The 14,767-nt window shown below is 38.2% G+C and overlaps 1 protein-coding gene across 2 annotated transcripts; it reads right to left on the bottom strand.

The window, feature by feature from the left end:
• Positions 1-2,770: 2,770 nt before the first annotated feature.
• Positions 2,771-14,153, bottom strand: LOC148734771 (uncharacterized). Of its 2 annotated transcripts, none has more exons than XM_088751857.1 (7): positions 13,998-14,153; positions 6,329-6,601; positions 5,838-5,944; positions 4,984-5,167; positions 4,396-4,572; positions 3,832-3,886; positions 2,771-3,718 (listed from the first exon to the last, which is right to left on the bottom strand). In XM_088751857.1, exons 1-7 carry the CDS (start codon positions 14,050-14,052, stop codon positions 3,712-3,714), a joined length of 858 nt encoding a protein of 285 aa, XP_088607983.1. In that variant the 5' UTR covers positions 14,053-14,153; the 3' UTR covers positions 2,771-3,711. The 2 variants fall into 2 exon arrangements, with proteins under 2 accessions (XP_088607983.1, XP_088607984.1); XM_088751858.1 differs by lacking the exon at positions 13,998-14,153 and adding an exon at positions 8,029-8,193.
• Between the last annotated feature and the right edge of the window lie 614 nt (positions 14,154-14,767).

Here is a 14,767-nt window from a genome sequence, read left to right as displayed (position 1 = left end):
TTCCCCGCGCTAACAATGGCCGCTCGCGCGAAAAGAAAGATTTCTGGCGAAGTCGGATTTGCTGACGCTATCAGCGTGCACTATCGGGATTTTGAGCACGCTCAAGTAGAATGAATTTGATTGCGCGACTCTGCTAGCTCTGTTCTAATATAGCTTTTCTTCCGTGATAATACTCTGCTCTGAAGTATTTAATTTTTTGTTCGATATCAGTACTTTGTAGTAAACTGATAAGCATACTACATATCTCTTACTGAATTTTCCATGAGTTCTCCCTCCCTCCCTCCCCCCCCCCCTCCGCTTTCACCGGCTCCACCATAAGGGAACGAAGAGTCTTTAGCTGTTAAGACATTGACTGTTTTAATCTCGTGAACATCACAAGGGTTATTACTGCGCACTGCGAAGACTATTATTCTCCAGCGTCTCAGAAAATATGTTTTGAAGACACGGGTTGCACAACCAGAATTGATTAAAGAGTAGCCAAGGCTAGCAGGCTTCACTGAAAGACGCCTTGTGCCCAGCAGACTCGCGTCGGTTCAACACGATTATTTGTCCACAGCAACTCTTTTCTAATAGATCATTAATGCCGAAGAAAACTAGCTTAATTTTATACTTGGGGCTAAAGAAACGTTTTCTTAAATAATAAACCGATCAGTTTTCCTTGAGGACATTTGGTAACCAAACAAACTGAGGAAAACCGGAGTTTGAAAAGATCCGCTATTTAGAATGATAAGTTGCCGTTAGTAGGTACGACAGAAAAATGCAACTAGCATTATTCATCAGTCGCTATGACTTCTTCAAGACCATTATGGGTTTAAAATAATAAGATCCAAGTTTTATGAAAACAAAAATGGGAAAATCTACTTCTGATTTCGAGATTAGGACGTCTACAACAGAAGCCGACGATAAACGTGTTCAAATTTAACAGACGACTGTTCGAAAGGCAGAGAGCAAACTTCACAATTTGTTGTTTGCCGTTCGCCAACATTGCTCTAATGAATCCCCCCACTTGACTAAAATTGGCATTCAGATATTTCACAGTTGTGTCGCATAAAGTGGAAGAGTTATCCAAGGCAAACAACTTTCTTTTACATGATGGTTTGTCCTTTTAGTGAGTCCACGACGAGTATCGCAAATGTAACTTCCAACCCCGAGCGTGATTTCAACATAATCCCCTCTTTCACCTACATCTTGAGGGGAGAAATGTACTCAATTTTACATACCTTGTGCGAAGAATAAACCCAAAAATAAGGACACCGTTATGTGCTTAAAAACCATGTTTCCAGTGACTGAAGGGTTCGAAACGAAGCAAAGCGAGCAATCGACACAAATTTCAACGGCGTCTCCAACGAAACCTGACACTCAAGAACCCAACACCCTTCAGTTCCTTGTTTAACCGTTTTGTTTTGACGTAACCATGGTAACGCCTTGACATGCAAGCGAAGAGATGTAAAATACGTGTCTTTATCAGTTTAGAACGAAGAGCACACTAATTACACATTTCATGTTCCAGTTGCCACAGAGAGTTCGGTTAAGTTAAGTTATCAATAAGTACATTTTAACTTGATAATTTTGGTCCGGATAAAGATATCCGGAATGCTTCCAGCCCTGTTAGCCCAAATGATTCGAAAAGCTATAACGTCAATCCGCTTTTGCCTGCATTTCATAATACTTTCAGAAATTTTGACGTTAAGGTCGTGTTTACCTCGCTTTCTAATTATACCTCATCTGGCAAACAGTCCACTTAGATTTTCCTAGCAAAACTTTCTCTCACTGGGTTTACAAACGAAAACAGTGGCGGTTGCACTCTCATTGTCCCCAACCCAATTAAAAAATATACACTAAATGCCTGTAAAATGCAACGTCTATTGGCAGTTTTGCATTAGATTACACCTCTTAGTCTACAACCGAACATTCGACAATGGCGCAGTTCGACGTTCCAATTAAACATTTGACAATGCTATTGTCGAATCGAATGCATAACAAGATTTGTGTTCATCTATGCCATATCTAGTAAAAGGCAATTAACTAAGACCTGCATAGGAAATCTTTTCCACCTTGAGTAGATGGCCAAAAATCTTCCATCATCCACCACGCACAGGGAACACCTCACACTTTCGCGTCCAGAGAAACCCTTTAAGCGTCCTTGAGTAAAATATAATTAACATTTCAAATCCGCTTCAATTTAAGATTTAGAATCTTATATTCTAAGTCGACCTATTAGAGGATTTTTTTTTCATTTTTAAAAACTAGGTCTCAACAGCCATTCAAAAACTATCTCTGGGTTAGGTTATCTATGAGGTCACGCAATCTCAGACAGAAATAGAACATTAAGTGCGGCACGTTGAAAGTCACTAGTTGTAACGTATAAAATTGCATTTGAACAGCATTAAGGAGACCACAAGTTGTTATCTTAATTATATGATAATACAGCATAATACTACAAGGACGATTTTATTTTTCCTCAGTTCTTTATGAGGCATTATCTTCTTGACCGTGTGGCGAGAAATGGCGTTGTTAGAAGACAAGCCGACTTTCTAAACAAGTGACACGAGATAACGGTAGGCAGCGGTAGAATGTTGGAGAACATGTTTTCGAAATAGTACAAACTCCAGTGAAATTTGCCCTACATCGTTGCTGGAGTTTTTACGTCGCTTTTAGCTGAGGTTTTACCGAAGTATTTTTGACGCTGATCCCAAATGCAGGTAACGTACGAGGGTAAACATATCACAATGATATGACTTTTGTTATTAAGGTAGCCGTTGGAAGCAACTTAAGTGTTACACGACAGAGATTTTTAATACAACAATAACGAGTAAGAGCCATCATTACAGGCCTGGATTACATGAGTTGGTGATAACATTTTCTTGGGCGATTGTCGTATGTACTCCGAACGAACTCATTCGCCTCACAGCAATGGTTTTGTTGCAGACACACAGCCAATCGGTTTTACTTCATCTGCTTTGCCCTCTACATAACCCTTTCCATGATACGTCCGCGGGTAACGCCAACCAAACGAATCCACTGGGAGCAAAATACTGTAAACTCCGCGCTCCGGACGCTCCGATCACCCCAAAATTCCACATCCATCACGGCGGTACAGTGTTTCTTTACACTCGCGTGCCTCATTTCAGGTTCGTGTGCAATGAAATGGAATCCAAACCACCAATTTCAGCCTCAATGTTTACTGAGAACCTTTGGACAATGTATTATTCGGATTTCTCGGTTCCCAAACCCTTAGCGCTTTGAAATTGTGGTGCAAATTATTAACACTCGTGCGAGTGGGCTAACATACACTTATGCCCGCTAACATGTAGTATCCGTCCCTCCGCATGCGGTGCGGGTCAACACTGTATCTCGTGATATTTTAGTAAATTAGTTCTATCCAACATGGCGGGTGTTTATTAATAGTCCCTGGGAGCGTGTGAGCGAGCCAATATACACTTATGCCCGCCAACATGTAGTATCCCCCCTCCGCACGCGGTGCGGGCCTACGCTGTATTTTGCGATATTTGAGATCATTTTGATCTACCGCGGAAAAAAAGGTATACTTAACTAGGTAACTAAGTATTATATAACCGATATACATCAAATAATCTAGACAGAAGTATTCCACGTAAAAACAAACAAACAAACAAACAAAAAACAAATACTGCTGGACTTTAAGCTTCAAGTTCTTTATTGCATCGAAACTTCCAGACCTGTCAGCACGTCCTAAAAACTGTTAAAACAAACAGAAAATCAAAATTAATTGAGAAGATTTACAATGCGTCGCAAACGATTTCCATTAAATGTATCAGAGCATAAATGTACATATGAAAAACTTTTCGTTACTTAAAAGAAAGAGAGATCCACATGGCCAGAATAAGGTTGGAAACCGCGGCGACCACTGAAAACGATAGAATAGATAAACAAATTAGTAAATAAATAAACAGATGATTGATGAAAGAAATTATGCTTTTTTTTACATTATATCTTCTACTAAATTGTTACATAGCTTTACTAAAGTGAGGACTGAGGAGAAAAGATTTCTCTTTTACTAAGTTATGTCGTTAATTTAAGTGTTATATAAAAACTAAAAAACAATTGGCGATGAGACAAACGTAGAATTCGGTAAGTATTGTAACTAGCCAGTGTTATAATGTTACCACTGTAGTTATTTGGTTCTGTTCATTGGGCTGATGAAAAATAAATCGAAAAATATCTTCCCAATGTCAGCCAGTTTCTCAGGAGCCATACTACAGGAATAGAAATAAAATTGTACCAGGGAAGCCAGGGAATTTCATTTACAAAGATTCAATCGAGCTTATGATTGTAAATGCAGAATAGTAAAAGTTTTTAGGAGATGTTTTTCTTGGGTACAGTTAGAAATTTGTATGAAACATTATCAATTCCTACCCAGATTTGAAGCTGATGGGCAATACTTTACACAATCCTTTGACTCTTGTGACTTGTTTTTGTGTCCCTGACAGCTGTATTCCTTACTCTCACAAACACTTTCAATCACAAACGGTCCACCTCCGTCACACTTTTTGCACTCGCCAACCTTGGCTCTCCATTCTGAGAAAGTAACTCCTACAAGAAAATTTAGATAAATCTATATATCACTCAAAGCTAGGGTCATTGCTTCATGACGGATAAATTTCCCGAGGACAAATGCAAGGGGAACATCGTCGAATGAAAATTATGATGTAATGAGAGAGGTGCAAAAATATCAAATAACAATTTATATAGATAAATAAATTAAGTAAATAGGGATATGTTGACATTATTCACAGAGCATAAAGATAACTGGTATGATTGAGCGAGTAAAAATAAGAGGTACCTCTTTCTGTGTTAGTTCATCTGCCTCTTGTTCCTCGTAATCATCACAAAATGCGGTGCGAGGCAAGCTTTACTCCTAATAATAATTTCGTCTCTTGCACAAAATGATTTAACCCCTAATCAATCAGAGCGCGCGATTCTCAATTAATAAACGTCACTTACCGGTTGCTTGAAAGGTATAGTTTGTCGTGAAATTGAGTTTTGCGTCTTCCATATAAATATCGACTCCAGGTTTGAAAACCACGCATACTTTGCCTTTTGCAATGGTCCAATTTCCATTGGCTTTGGAGAAACTGAGTTCTGATTGCCACGCTTTAGATTCAACGTGCTTGAAAATGTCACAAGACTGGAACAAGAAGAAAAAAAATAAGTGGGAAGTAAGGTATTGTTTGAAACTAATCACAAATTATTGTTAGAAGTCTTGGAAGTACATCCCACTCCACTACGGTAGAGACCTCAAAATAGTTAATAATTTATATCAAATGATGAAAAACTTTCAACTGAAAATCATAGAAGAAATATTTTTCTGATTGCTGTCAACCCTAAAAATTCAACCGTCAGCCATCACAGACCCTAAAATTTAACCGTTGGCCGTCAAAATAGGAAAAACAACTGACAGCCGTCAAACCCCCATTGTGACCCTCCTCTAAGGTATAAAGCAGCGCTTTCGCACCAGTCCTCTGGAGCGAGAGAAGAGTTGAGAAGGGGGGTGGTGGGGGGAGGAAGAGATGAAAGACCCTGGGAACGAGGTTATAGAAGCCGATTACCAACAGTCTACCGGCGTCTGTGTAGCCTGCGAGCAGGGTCTCAACTTGGTTTTAATTTTACCACATACGGCATAGTCGCACATTACACCAGCAGAAATCTCACCTTCTATTCTATTACTTAGGTGGCCGCTTTGAAGAGGTTCAGTTGTACTCTTATTGTCTAAAATTATTAGAAGGTTTCTCAAGAGCAAGAATTTAAGTATTATCTTTGTAAAGCCCGTGGCTCTATGCAAAACGTGATGCACTTACCAGACTTGATAACGAATTTTTTAATTCCTTATAATCTATTGATGATTCATTCAAGTACTCATCTTTCCAAGGATTTTTGAGCAGGTGAATAACATACTGGCTGCATGCTGAAGAAACAAAACGAAAAGCACTATGAAGTCACAAACAAGAGATGTACGTTATCATTGTTTTCTTTTGACGTTAGGATATATTTTCCTAAAGAGGTTATACAGTGCAGGTAAGGGAAACAAGACGACGTGCAGGTGAGCGGCCAAAACTGAAGATACTTTTACTACATCTCAGTATGTCAGTAAGTGCACTCTCATTAAACAGTTTAGAGGGCCATATTTCAATATTCTTTCCGCCAGTAAACTGACGAGTATCTTTGAAGGATAGGAATAAATAATGGTCTCGATTTTTAAAACTCCAGATCCTGTAAAAACTCAAATTAAATGTTATGAAGATAAATCTTGAAGAGTGCGAACGACAGATGTGCATTTAAAGTCATATACTTGATTCTTTGGTAGGCTGTTCGCTGGTAGAACACTGATTCGGTTGAGGTGTTGAAGAGGGGATGACAGAAACTGTTGAGGTAGAGATTATTGACGAAGGGCCTGGGCCTCCCTCGGTTGTGAGGGACGAAGCGATGAGTCCTTTAGTTGTGCTGTAGGTGCTGCTGGAGCTGTGCTCTCTGTGTACACTAGAGCTAGCGCTGTTACTGGATGTGGTATGACTTGGCGTTGGTGTCACTAAGCTTGATACATTTGATGCCGTGGTCTGCGACACTAGCAAAATGGATTGATGTATTAATATGTAACAGATATTTAACAACTATTTACCTGAGTGTCGGTGGCTATATATGGATGGATTTTTACCGAGCCGTGAAGCGGCGAGCTAACTTGATATCCACCACTTACCACCGACCGTGAGGTGAATAGTTGTTTTAGTATGTATAAAAGCAATGGGATAATAGCTATTCAATGTTTATAAAAGCGATGGGATAGTAGCTATCCAATGTTTTAGTATATATTTATTCACACCGTGATTTTCCTCGAGAAGTACATACTACCCCATTTTGAAACTGAGGATAGAGGACATCGTTACTTACGCGCTAATTCATCCATTAATTTTTTTGAAGTTTTTGTCTGAATTTTTCATTTCATTTTCATTTCTTCCTTTTATTCTTCTAATGATTTTTTTGCGATTGCACCCTGGATAAAACATCTATAGCCTCTCATATGGTTTTCCTGGTTATTACGTGGTTCTAACCCCTTTCCTTCTTCTTAATATAGGCAGTATTGGGATGAGATCTTAGCTAAAGCGACGAAATGGCCTGAAATCGCTACAAGGAAACAATAGTTCTTTTTTTGTATTATTTACGGAGTTACGTGGCGGAGCTTAAAATCCAATGCAAAGCTTTATAATATTATCTTCTCAAAGAGAGCTTGGCCACCTGTGGTTAAACACGGAATGAGTCCTCAGCAACTGTTTTCTGATAAAGTAGTTATGCCAAAAGAAACCAGCTCATGTGAATAATTAATAGTGTAAAAGAAACATTTTCTTGGATGATACGAGGGTATTTGGTAACTAAAGAAGTAGGGGAAAACCGAAGCTTGAAACGATGCTAGTAGAATGATAAGATTTCGTTACTATGTACGACTGAAAGATGCAACTAGCATTGTTCATCATTCGCATGACTTGTTCAAAGCCATCATAGATAAACAATAATCAGATCCACTTTCTCTGAAAATTCAAACAGAAAATTTTAATAAATAAACAGATGACAAAAATCAAGTTCTTTTCTCTGAAAATGCAAACCGAAAAGTTTACTGCTGATTTCGAAATCAAGATCTCTCTAAAGGAAACCGACGATAAATGTTTTCAATTTTTAAAAGACGATTGTTCGAAAGACAGAGGACAAACTTGAAATTAAGTTGTTTGCTGTTCGCATCAGCATTGCTCCAAAGAAAATCCCCTAGTAGGCTAATCTTAGCATTTAAATATTTCTCAGTTGTTTCGCATCAAGTAGAAGAGTTATCCAAGGTAAACATCTTTCTTTCACATCACGTAAACGTCGTGATTCATACTTTTTGTAAGTCTATGTCGAGGCCTTTCGAGTGTCATAAATGCTACTTCCTACCTCGAGCGCTCTTCAACATCACCCTATTTTCACCCACTTCTTGTGAGGAGAAATGTGTTCAATTTTACATACCTTGTGCGAAGGATAAACCCACAAATAGGAGCAGAGCAATTTGGTCAGGAAACATGTTTAAAGCGAAACGAAGCACGGCAAGCGAACGACACAAATTTTAACGACGTCCACAACGAAAACTGTCATCCAAATACTTTGGAAACAATTCATTTCTGTGTTTTTCTTCTTTGTTTTGACGTAACCATGGTAATACTTTGACATGCAAATGAAGAGAGCCAAAATCGTGTTGTTTTCATCAGTTAATGCTTCGAAGAACACTTTGTATCACTCATTTCACGACCGAGTTACCTTTAATTGGAGAGTTCGGTTCAATTAAGTTATCACTTAGTACATTTTGATTAATTTCAGAGTGGATAAAGAGATGAATGCTTCTCATCCTGTTTACCCAAATGATGTAAAATGCTGACGTCAAGTTTGCGATGGTCTGCATTTTGTTATGCTTTAAGAGATTTTGACAGAGAATGATTTCATTTTAAAGCCGTGTTTACCTACTTTCTAATCACACCTCATCTTATGAACAGTCGGTCTACTTAGATTTTCCTAGAAAAAATCTTATCTTTGAGGTTACAAACGAAAACAGCGGCGGTTACACCTGTAAAAGACCGCTTTAGCTTCATACGTCATTGTTTGGTCATGTAGTCTGAAATGGGTAAACACCGGTTGCGGATATGGCAAGTTAATTGCGAAGTGTATAGAATATTTCACCCTTATTGGGTCTGTAACTGCCACGATGTTTCCACGAATTCGGATTTGTCTTTTCACAAATACCCTAACGATTCTAAGCTTCGGAAGTTAAGTATCGATGCTATTTTCTCAATTTTCTCTAAATTAAGATCAAAAGAGTTGAGAGTGACATCTGATACCAAAGTCTACTCTCAACATTTCGAAGACGAGGATTTTAAGTTTGCAGACAGCTGAACTAGGAGATTGAAAGTAGACGGCTTCTGTCCTTCCTCGTTTTTGTGGTCAGTCAACAAGAAGCTATTTCATAAAGCAATACTTTTTTTAGTGTTTCGTTCCCGACACGAAAATGTTTGGCATGGTTGTCACAGGGCCAAATTAAAATGAATTACAAGACGTGGGAAAAATCGGGGAATATCAAGTTGAGTCACGGAAAATTTATACCTTTGAAAAAGAAGGCAGGAAAAGTGAAATTTCAAGAAAATATGAAGTTGTTCACTGGGCCTCTTCGGGATGAGACAAGTTCATGATGTAACTTGTTCACAACAGTTGATAGATTCCTTCCCTTTCTCATCAATGCAAGTTAAAGTTGTAATGAAATCGTGGATGCTGATACCTACGCCCAGCGTATAACTGAGCGTTACACACGAAAGTAATAATAAATCTTCTTGGGATCGCTTCGCAGTCAGTCGTAATCGTAGTAGTAATAGTTTGGACTGTTTAGGAAAAAACTGAAGGAGCTTCCTGGTTTGAAATAAAAATGTTTGAAAATAGCAAGCGAAAGCTCCCAACGGAGTCCACACTCTACGTTAGTCACTCCATAGTCTTAGTATGTCTGGTCAGCTAAATCCTCGACGGGGAGATACTCCTTGCAGAAAATTAAGTGCTACATTTGCTTATCGTAAGAAATGTAGCGGAGACTGACCAACAGTTTTCAAAGTAATCTTTCTGTTTAAACAATCAATTCTTCAATTTGAAAAGCGGAAATGATTTCAGAACACTTTTGTTTTATTATCTCACTAAACAAGCGGGGCTAACAGTCAAGATTCGATAACTACATCTTGAACCAACAGCAAATACAAGGCCAAGGGAGCATCTGACGGGAAAAAAGTCCCATTACATGATCGCATCCCAGTCGATCAGTTTCCAGATAAGCATCTACGTACTAGAGGCAAAACCATATTTTGCACTGCTTGCGGAGGAGTTGTTTCATAAAAAAAAAGCATTTTGTCATCCCATTGTGCTTCCAAAACACACACCAGAAAAGATTAAGAAGTTAAAGTTGAGAGAACAAACTATTACCGAAGCACTTAGTCGAGAGAAGAGTCATCAAGACAGCACGCTGCCTAACGTCGTACATCTTACATTTTGACTTTGGTATGGGATGAGTCGAAGAATACGTCTGCTGACCCCATTTTGCCAAGAATATAGTTTTCGCACATCAATGTCGGTGCTGATTAAAAAGTGGCAGTTTGAAATGATTAATAATAATAATGATAATAATAACAATTACAACTCATATAGCGCCAAAGTCCAGTTCCAAGGTGCTTTACAAGATTAAGATTCATATAAAAGAATCAAACAAATAGAAATTTAAATGTTTTAGATTAAGCAAAGCTGAATAACACACCAACATAATGGCCTGTTTAAAAGGAAACCAGTGCTGCTAATAATTTTTTGCCATTAACCGGACATGTGTCCTTTGAAATCTTCATTTTGGTCGGACATCTTATCAATTTGACCAGACATTAATAAGCATAATTAATTAGCATAATGAAATTCACTAGAATAATTATTTTCGACGATTGAAATTAGTTTTTTAATTTAATTATCAGTTATGATTATCTAGATGACTTTTACTACCATGAACACTTCATAATTAAGAGGCTGTCCGCGTAAGAACCGACCACTCGAATTTCGGCCGATCACAGAATTCCCTCAAATTTTTACTGTGAGATATTTGATCTAATCTATCGGCAAAAATTATATTTATTTGGTTCGTAATGCTATTTTATCAAATTTTTGGCGACGAGATGCGAGGACGGTGAAAAACAAAGAAATGTGTTTATTTCAGCGTTAATATTCAGCGTTTCGCTGGAGGCTATAAACACTTACGTATTTGATCAAATAGCATATATCGGACATATGGTATCATTTTACATCTCTTCTGTTGATTAGTAGCAAAATATGTAAATTCTGACCAAACAATGAAGAATTACGCTGTTTTGAAATACCACACAAACAGCACTTTCCAAATTTGAGCTAGTGTGCTGTTGTTCCAAGACGCTTTTCTCAAAAGTATAACGGGATCTGGAGTCCTCACCACTGTCCATGTTTAGTACTAGGGCTGGTGTGCCGTAAACAATAAAAACATTTTTAGCAACTAGTCTTTTCGAGCTACAGGAGCTCGATGAACTTTGCTAATTTTCAATGTTCAAAGTGCATGTGACCTAATTTATGCATATTTGTGGTTACTTTATTTCTCGCTCAAAATCAATGTTTGAGGCAGTGCTTATTCTCAAAACTAGCACGGTTGTTTTGTTAAGGTGAAGATGTCCATAAAATCATCTAAACTTGCCCCAAAGTTAGCAATTACGAAGGTAGAAATGAACATTTTCTGTGTGAAGTTGTTAGACTGTCTCATGTGGGCTGAAACATGTTGTCAAAATTCCATTATGTCTTGACCGCTGTCTTATGCTTTAAAAAACTAAAATTTCTGTCAGTTATAGATTTAGAAACACTCATTCAAAATATGTTATTATGAAGAGAACTTCATGTCTTACCAGAGATCTCCACTAGATCGGGTTGATTGAGTCATGTGTCACGCTCTTTACATCGAAAATGTCACGGATTTAAATTTAACTACTTCGCACAGAAATGGCTTGTGTCAAGAGTGATAATTTTCCTATTTTTATTATATTTTTATTCTAGAATTTGCCTCATTATGGACCAAAAAGTAATTTTTTTGTAGACAATTATGACGATGTCGATTTTAGGTGGCAAGCAGGTTGAAATGCCCGTGTTTTTACGCCGGATACCGTAAAATGGTAAAAGGCAAAGTAAAAAAAGTAAAATACAAAATCAGTGGCCACTTAAAGATTAATGAATTATGTTTTCTCTTTAGTATCGATAATCACCGCCGGTGATTCACCGTCTATTTGTCTCTTTAAATTCAAATGACTTTTAATTTCTTACTTGGTTATTATAGATTATAGGTAAACGAGTCTGGGGAGATTTAATTACATCGCGTGACTTAAATGGGTTTCAAAATATTGATTGATTGAGTCGGCGGAAGCATTTGCAGCTATGTTTTCGCAATTTTCCTCTATTTCTATATTTTCTTTGTTTTATCAACTAGTCTCTCTGCTACCAGAAAAGTAAAGCTCTACTCCTCGATATGTTCTGAGACTCCGAGTACGCAGAACCAGTCCTAATCAAAACGGATCAAACAATGTTCTAAATTCTTATTTAAGAGTTTAGACCTTTTCTTATCAGTTAAAGTCACATCCTTCTAAGAATGTGGAACGTTTAGTTACCAGATCTTTTTTCCTATCTCGGGAACCATACGGAATCTAAAAAAATTTAAACATCTCCTTAAGGATGACTACGCTGAAAGTTCAAGTTTCTTATCTCGTGAGAGGTCACACGAGAGTGCACAGCTGAAAGCATGAACCAATTGTTTTAGAACATTGCCGGTGTCAATGTTCTAAAACAATCGATTGCCGGTCATCAAATCCGACGCGAAAAACGGACAACAATATCAGTTGAAGCGAATCGTGACGGCGCTGATGCCGAGTCATTGCCGGTGAGAACATTGACTGTGTCAATGTTCTAAAACAATCAATTGCCGGTCATCAAATCCGACGCGAAAAACGGACAACAATATCAGTTGAAGCGAATCGTGACGGCGCTGATGCCGAGTCTCCTTTTCCTTTGTTTTTCTCCTTTTCTGCCTCATTTAAGCACTCCAACCCAAGAGAAAAGGTCGAAACATTGTCTTCGTTTTCGGACCAGTAGGCCGAGTTTCTGTTTGTATCCATTATTGTCGCGAAATATATTATTTTTCCCCGCGCTAACAATGACCGCTCGCGCGAAAAGAAAAATTTCTGGCGAAGTCGGATTTGCTGACGCTATCAGCGTGCACTATCGGGATTTTGAGCACGCTGAAGTATAATGAATTTGATTGCGTGACTCTGCTAGCTCTGTTCTAATACAGCTTTTCTTCCGTGATAATACTCTGCTCTGAAGTATTTAATTTTTTGTTCGATATCAGTACTTTGTAGTAAACTGATAAGCATACTACATATCTCTTACTGAATTTTCCATGAGTTCTCCCTCCCTCCCTCCCCCCCCCCCCTCCGCTTTCACCGGCTCCACCATAAGGGAACGAAGAGTCTTTAGCTGTTAAGACATTGACTGTTTTAATCTCGTGAACATCACAAGGGTTATTACTGCGCACTGCGAAGACTATTATTCTCCAGCGTCTCAGAAAATATGTTTTGAAGACACGGGTTGCACAACCAGAATTGATTAAAGAGTAGCCAAGGCTAGCAGGCTTCACTGAAAGACGCCTTGTGCCCAGCAGACTCGCGTCGGTTCAACACGAAATATTAAATAAGTCCACAGCAACTCTTTTCTAATAGATCATTAATGCCGAACAAAACTAGCTTAATTTTATACTTGGGGCTAAAGAAACGTTTTCTTAAATAATAAAACCGATCAGTTTTCCTCGAGGACATTTGGTAACCAAACAAACTGAGGAAAACTGGAGTTTGAAAAGATCCGCTATTTAGAATAAGTTGCCGTTACTAGGTACGACAGAAAAATGCAACTAGCATTATTCATCAGTCGCTATGACTTCTTCAAGACCATTATGGGTTTAAAATAATAAGATCCAAGTTTTATGAAAACAAAAATGGGAAAATCTACTTCTGATTTCGAGATTAGGATGTCTACAACAGAAGCCGACGATAAACGTGTTCAAATTTAACAGACGACTGTTCGAAAGGCAGAGAGCAAACTTAACAATTTGTTGTTTGCCGTTCGCCAACATTGCTCTAATGAATCCCCTCACTTGACTAAAATTGGCATTCAGATATTTCACAGTTGTGTCGCATAAAGTGGAAGAGTTATCCAAGGCAAACAACTTTCTTTTACATGATGGTTTGTCCTTTTAGTGAGTCCACGACGAGTATCGCAAATGTAACTTCCAACCCCGAGCGTGATTTCAACATAATCCCCTCTTTCACCTACATCTTGAGGGGAGAAATGTACTCAATTTTACATACCTTGTGCGAAGAATAAACCCAAAAATAAGGACACCATTATGTGCTTAAAAAACATGTTTCCAGCGACTGAAGGGTTCGAAATGAAGCAAAGCGAGCGATCGTCACAAATTTCAACGGCGTCTCCAACGAAACCTGCCACTCAAAGGAACCTTTCAGTTCCTTGTTTTGCCGTTTTGTTTTGACGTAACCATGGTAACGCCTTGACATGCAAGCAAAGAGATGTAAAATACGTGTCTTTATCAGTTTAGAACGAAGAACACATTAATTACACATTTCATGTTCCAATTTCCACAGAGAGTTCGGTTTAGTTAAGTTATCAATAAGTACATTTTAACTTGATAATTTTGGTCCGGATAAAGATATCCGGAATGCTTCCAGCCGTGTTAGCCCAAATGATTCGAAAAGCTATAACGTCAATCTGCTTTTGCCTGCATTTCATAATACTTTCAGACATTTTGACGTTAAGGTCGTGTTTACCTCGCTTTCTAATTATACCTCATCTGGCAAACAGTCCACTTAGATTTTCCTAGCAAAACTTTCTCTCACTGGGTTTACAAACGAAAACAGTGGCGGTTGCACTCTCATTGTCCTCAACCCAATTAAAAATATACACTAAATGCCTGTAAAATGCAACGTCTATTGGCAGTTTTGCATTAGATTACACCTCTTAGTCTACAACCGAACATTCGACAATGGCGCAGTTCGACGTTCCAATTAAACATTTGACAATGCTATTGTCGAATCGAATGCATAACAAGATTTGTGTTCAT

Source organism: Stylophora pistillata, chromosome 3 (genome assembly GCF_964205215.1).
Source record: "Stylophora pistillata chromosome 3, jaStyPist1.2, whole genome shotgun sequence".
Classification (NCBI taxonomy): Eukaryota; Metazoa; Cnidaria; class Anthozoa; order Scleractinia; family Pocilloporidae; genus Stylophora; species Stylophora pistillata.
Note: the sequence above shows the minus strand (reverse complement) of the source record. Positions and strands in the feature narration are given on the sequence as shown.

Bases quoted from the DNA above. Each gene is read 5' to 3' on its own strand.
- LOC148734771 (XM_088751857.1), bottom strand. From the start codon at position 14,052: ATGTTTTTTAAGCACATAATGGTGTCCTTATTTTTGGGTTTATTCTTC. The intron at 5,945-6,328 runs GTATATGACTTT...TTGTTTCTTCAG, and splicing joins ACAGCCTACCAAAGAATCAA to CATGCAGCCAGTATGTTATT. The intron at 3,887-4,395 runs GTAGGAATTGAT...TATCGTTTTCAG, and splicing joins CCCATCAGCTTCAAATCTGG to TGGTCGCCGCGGTTTCCAAC.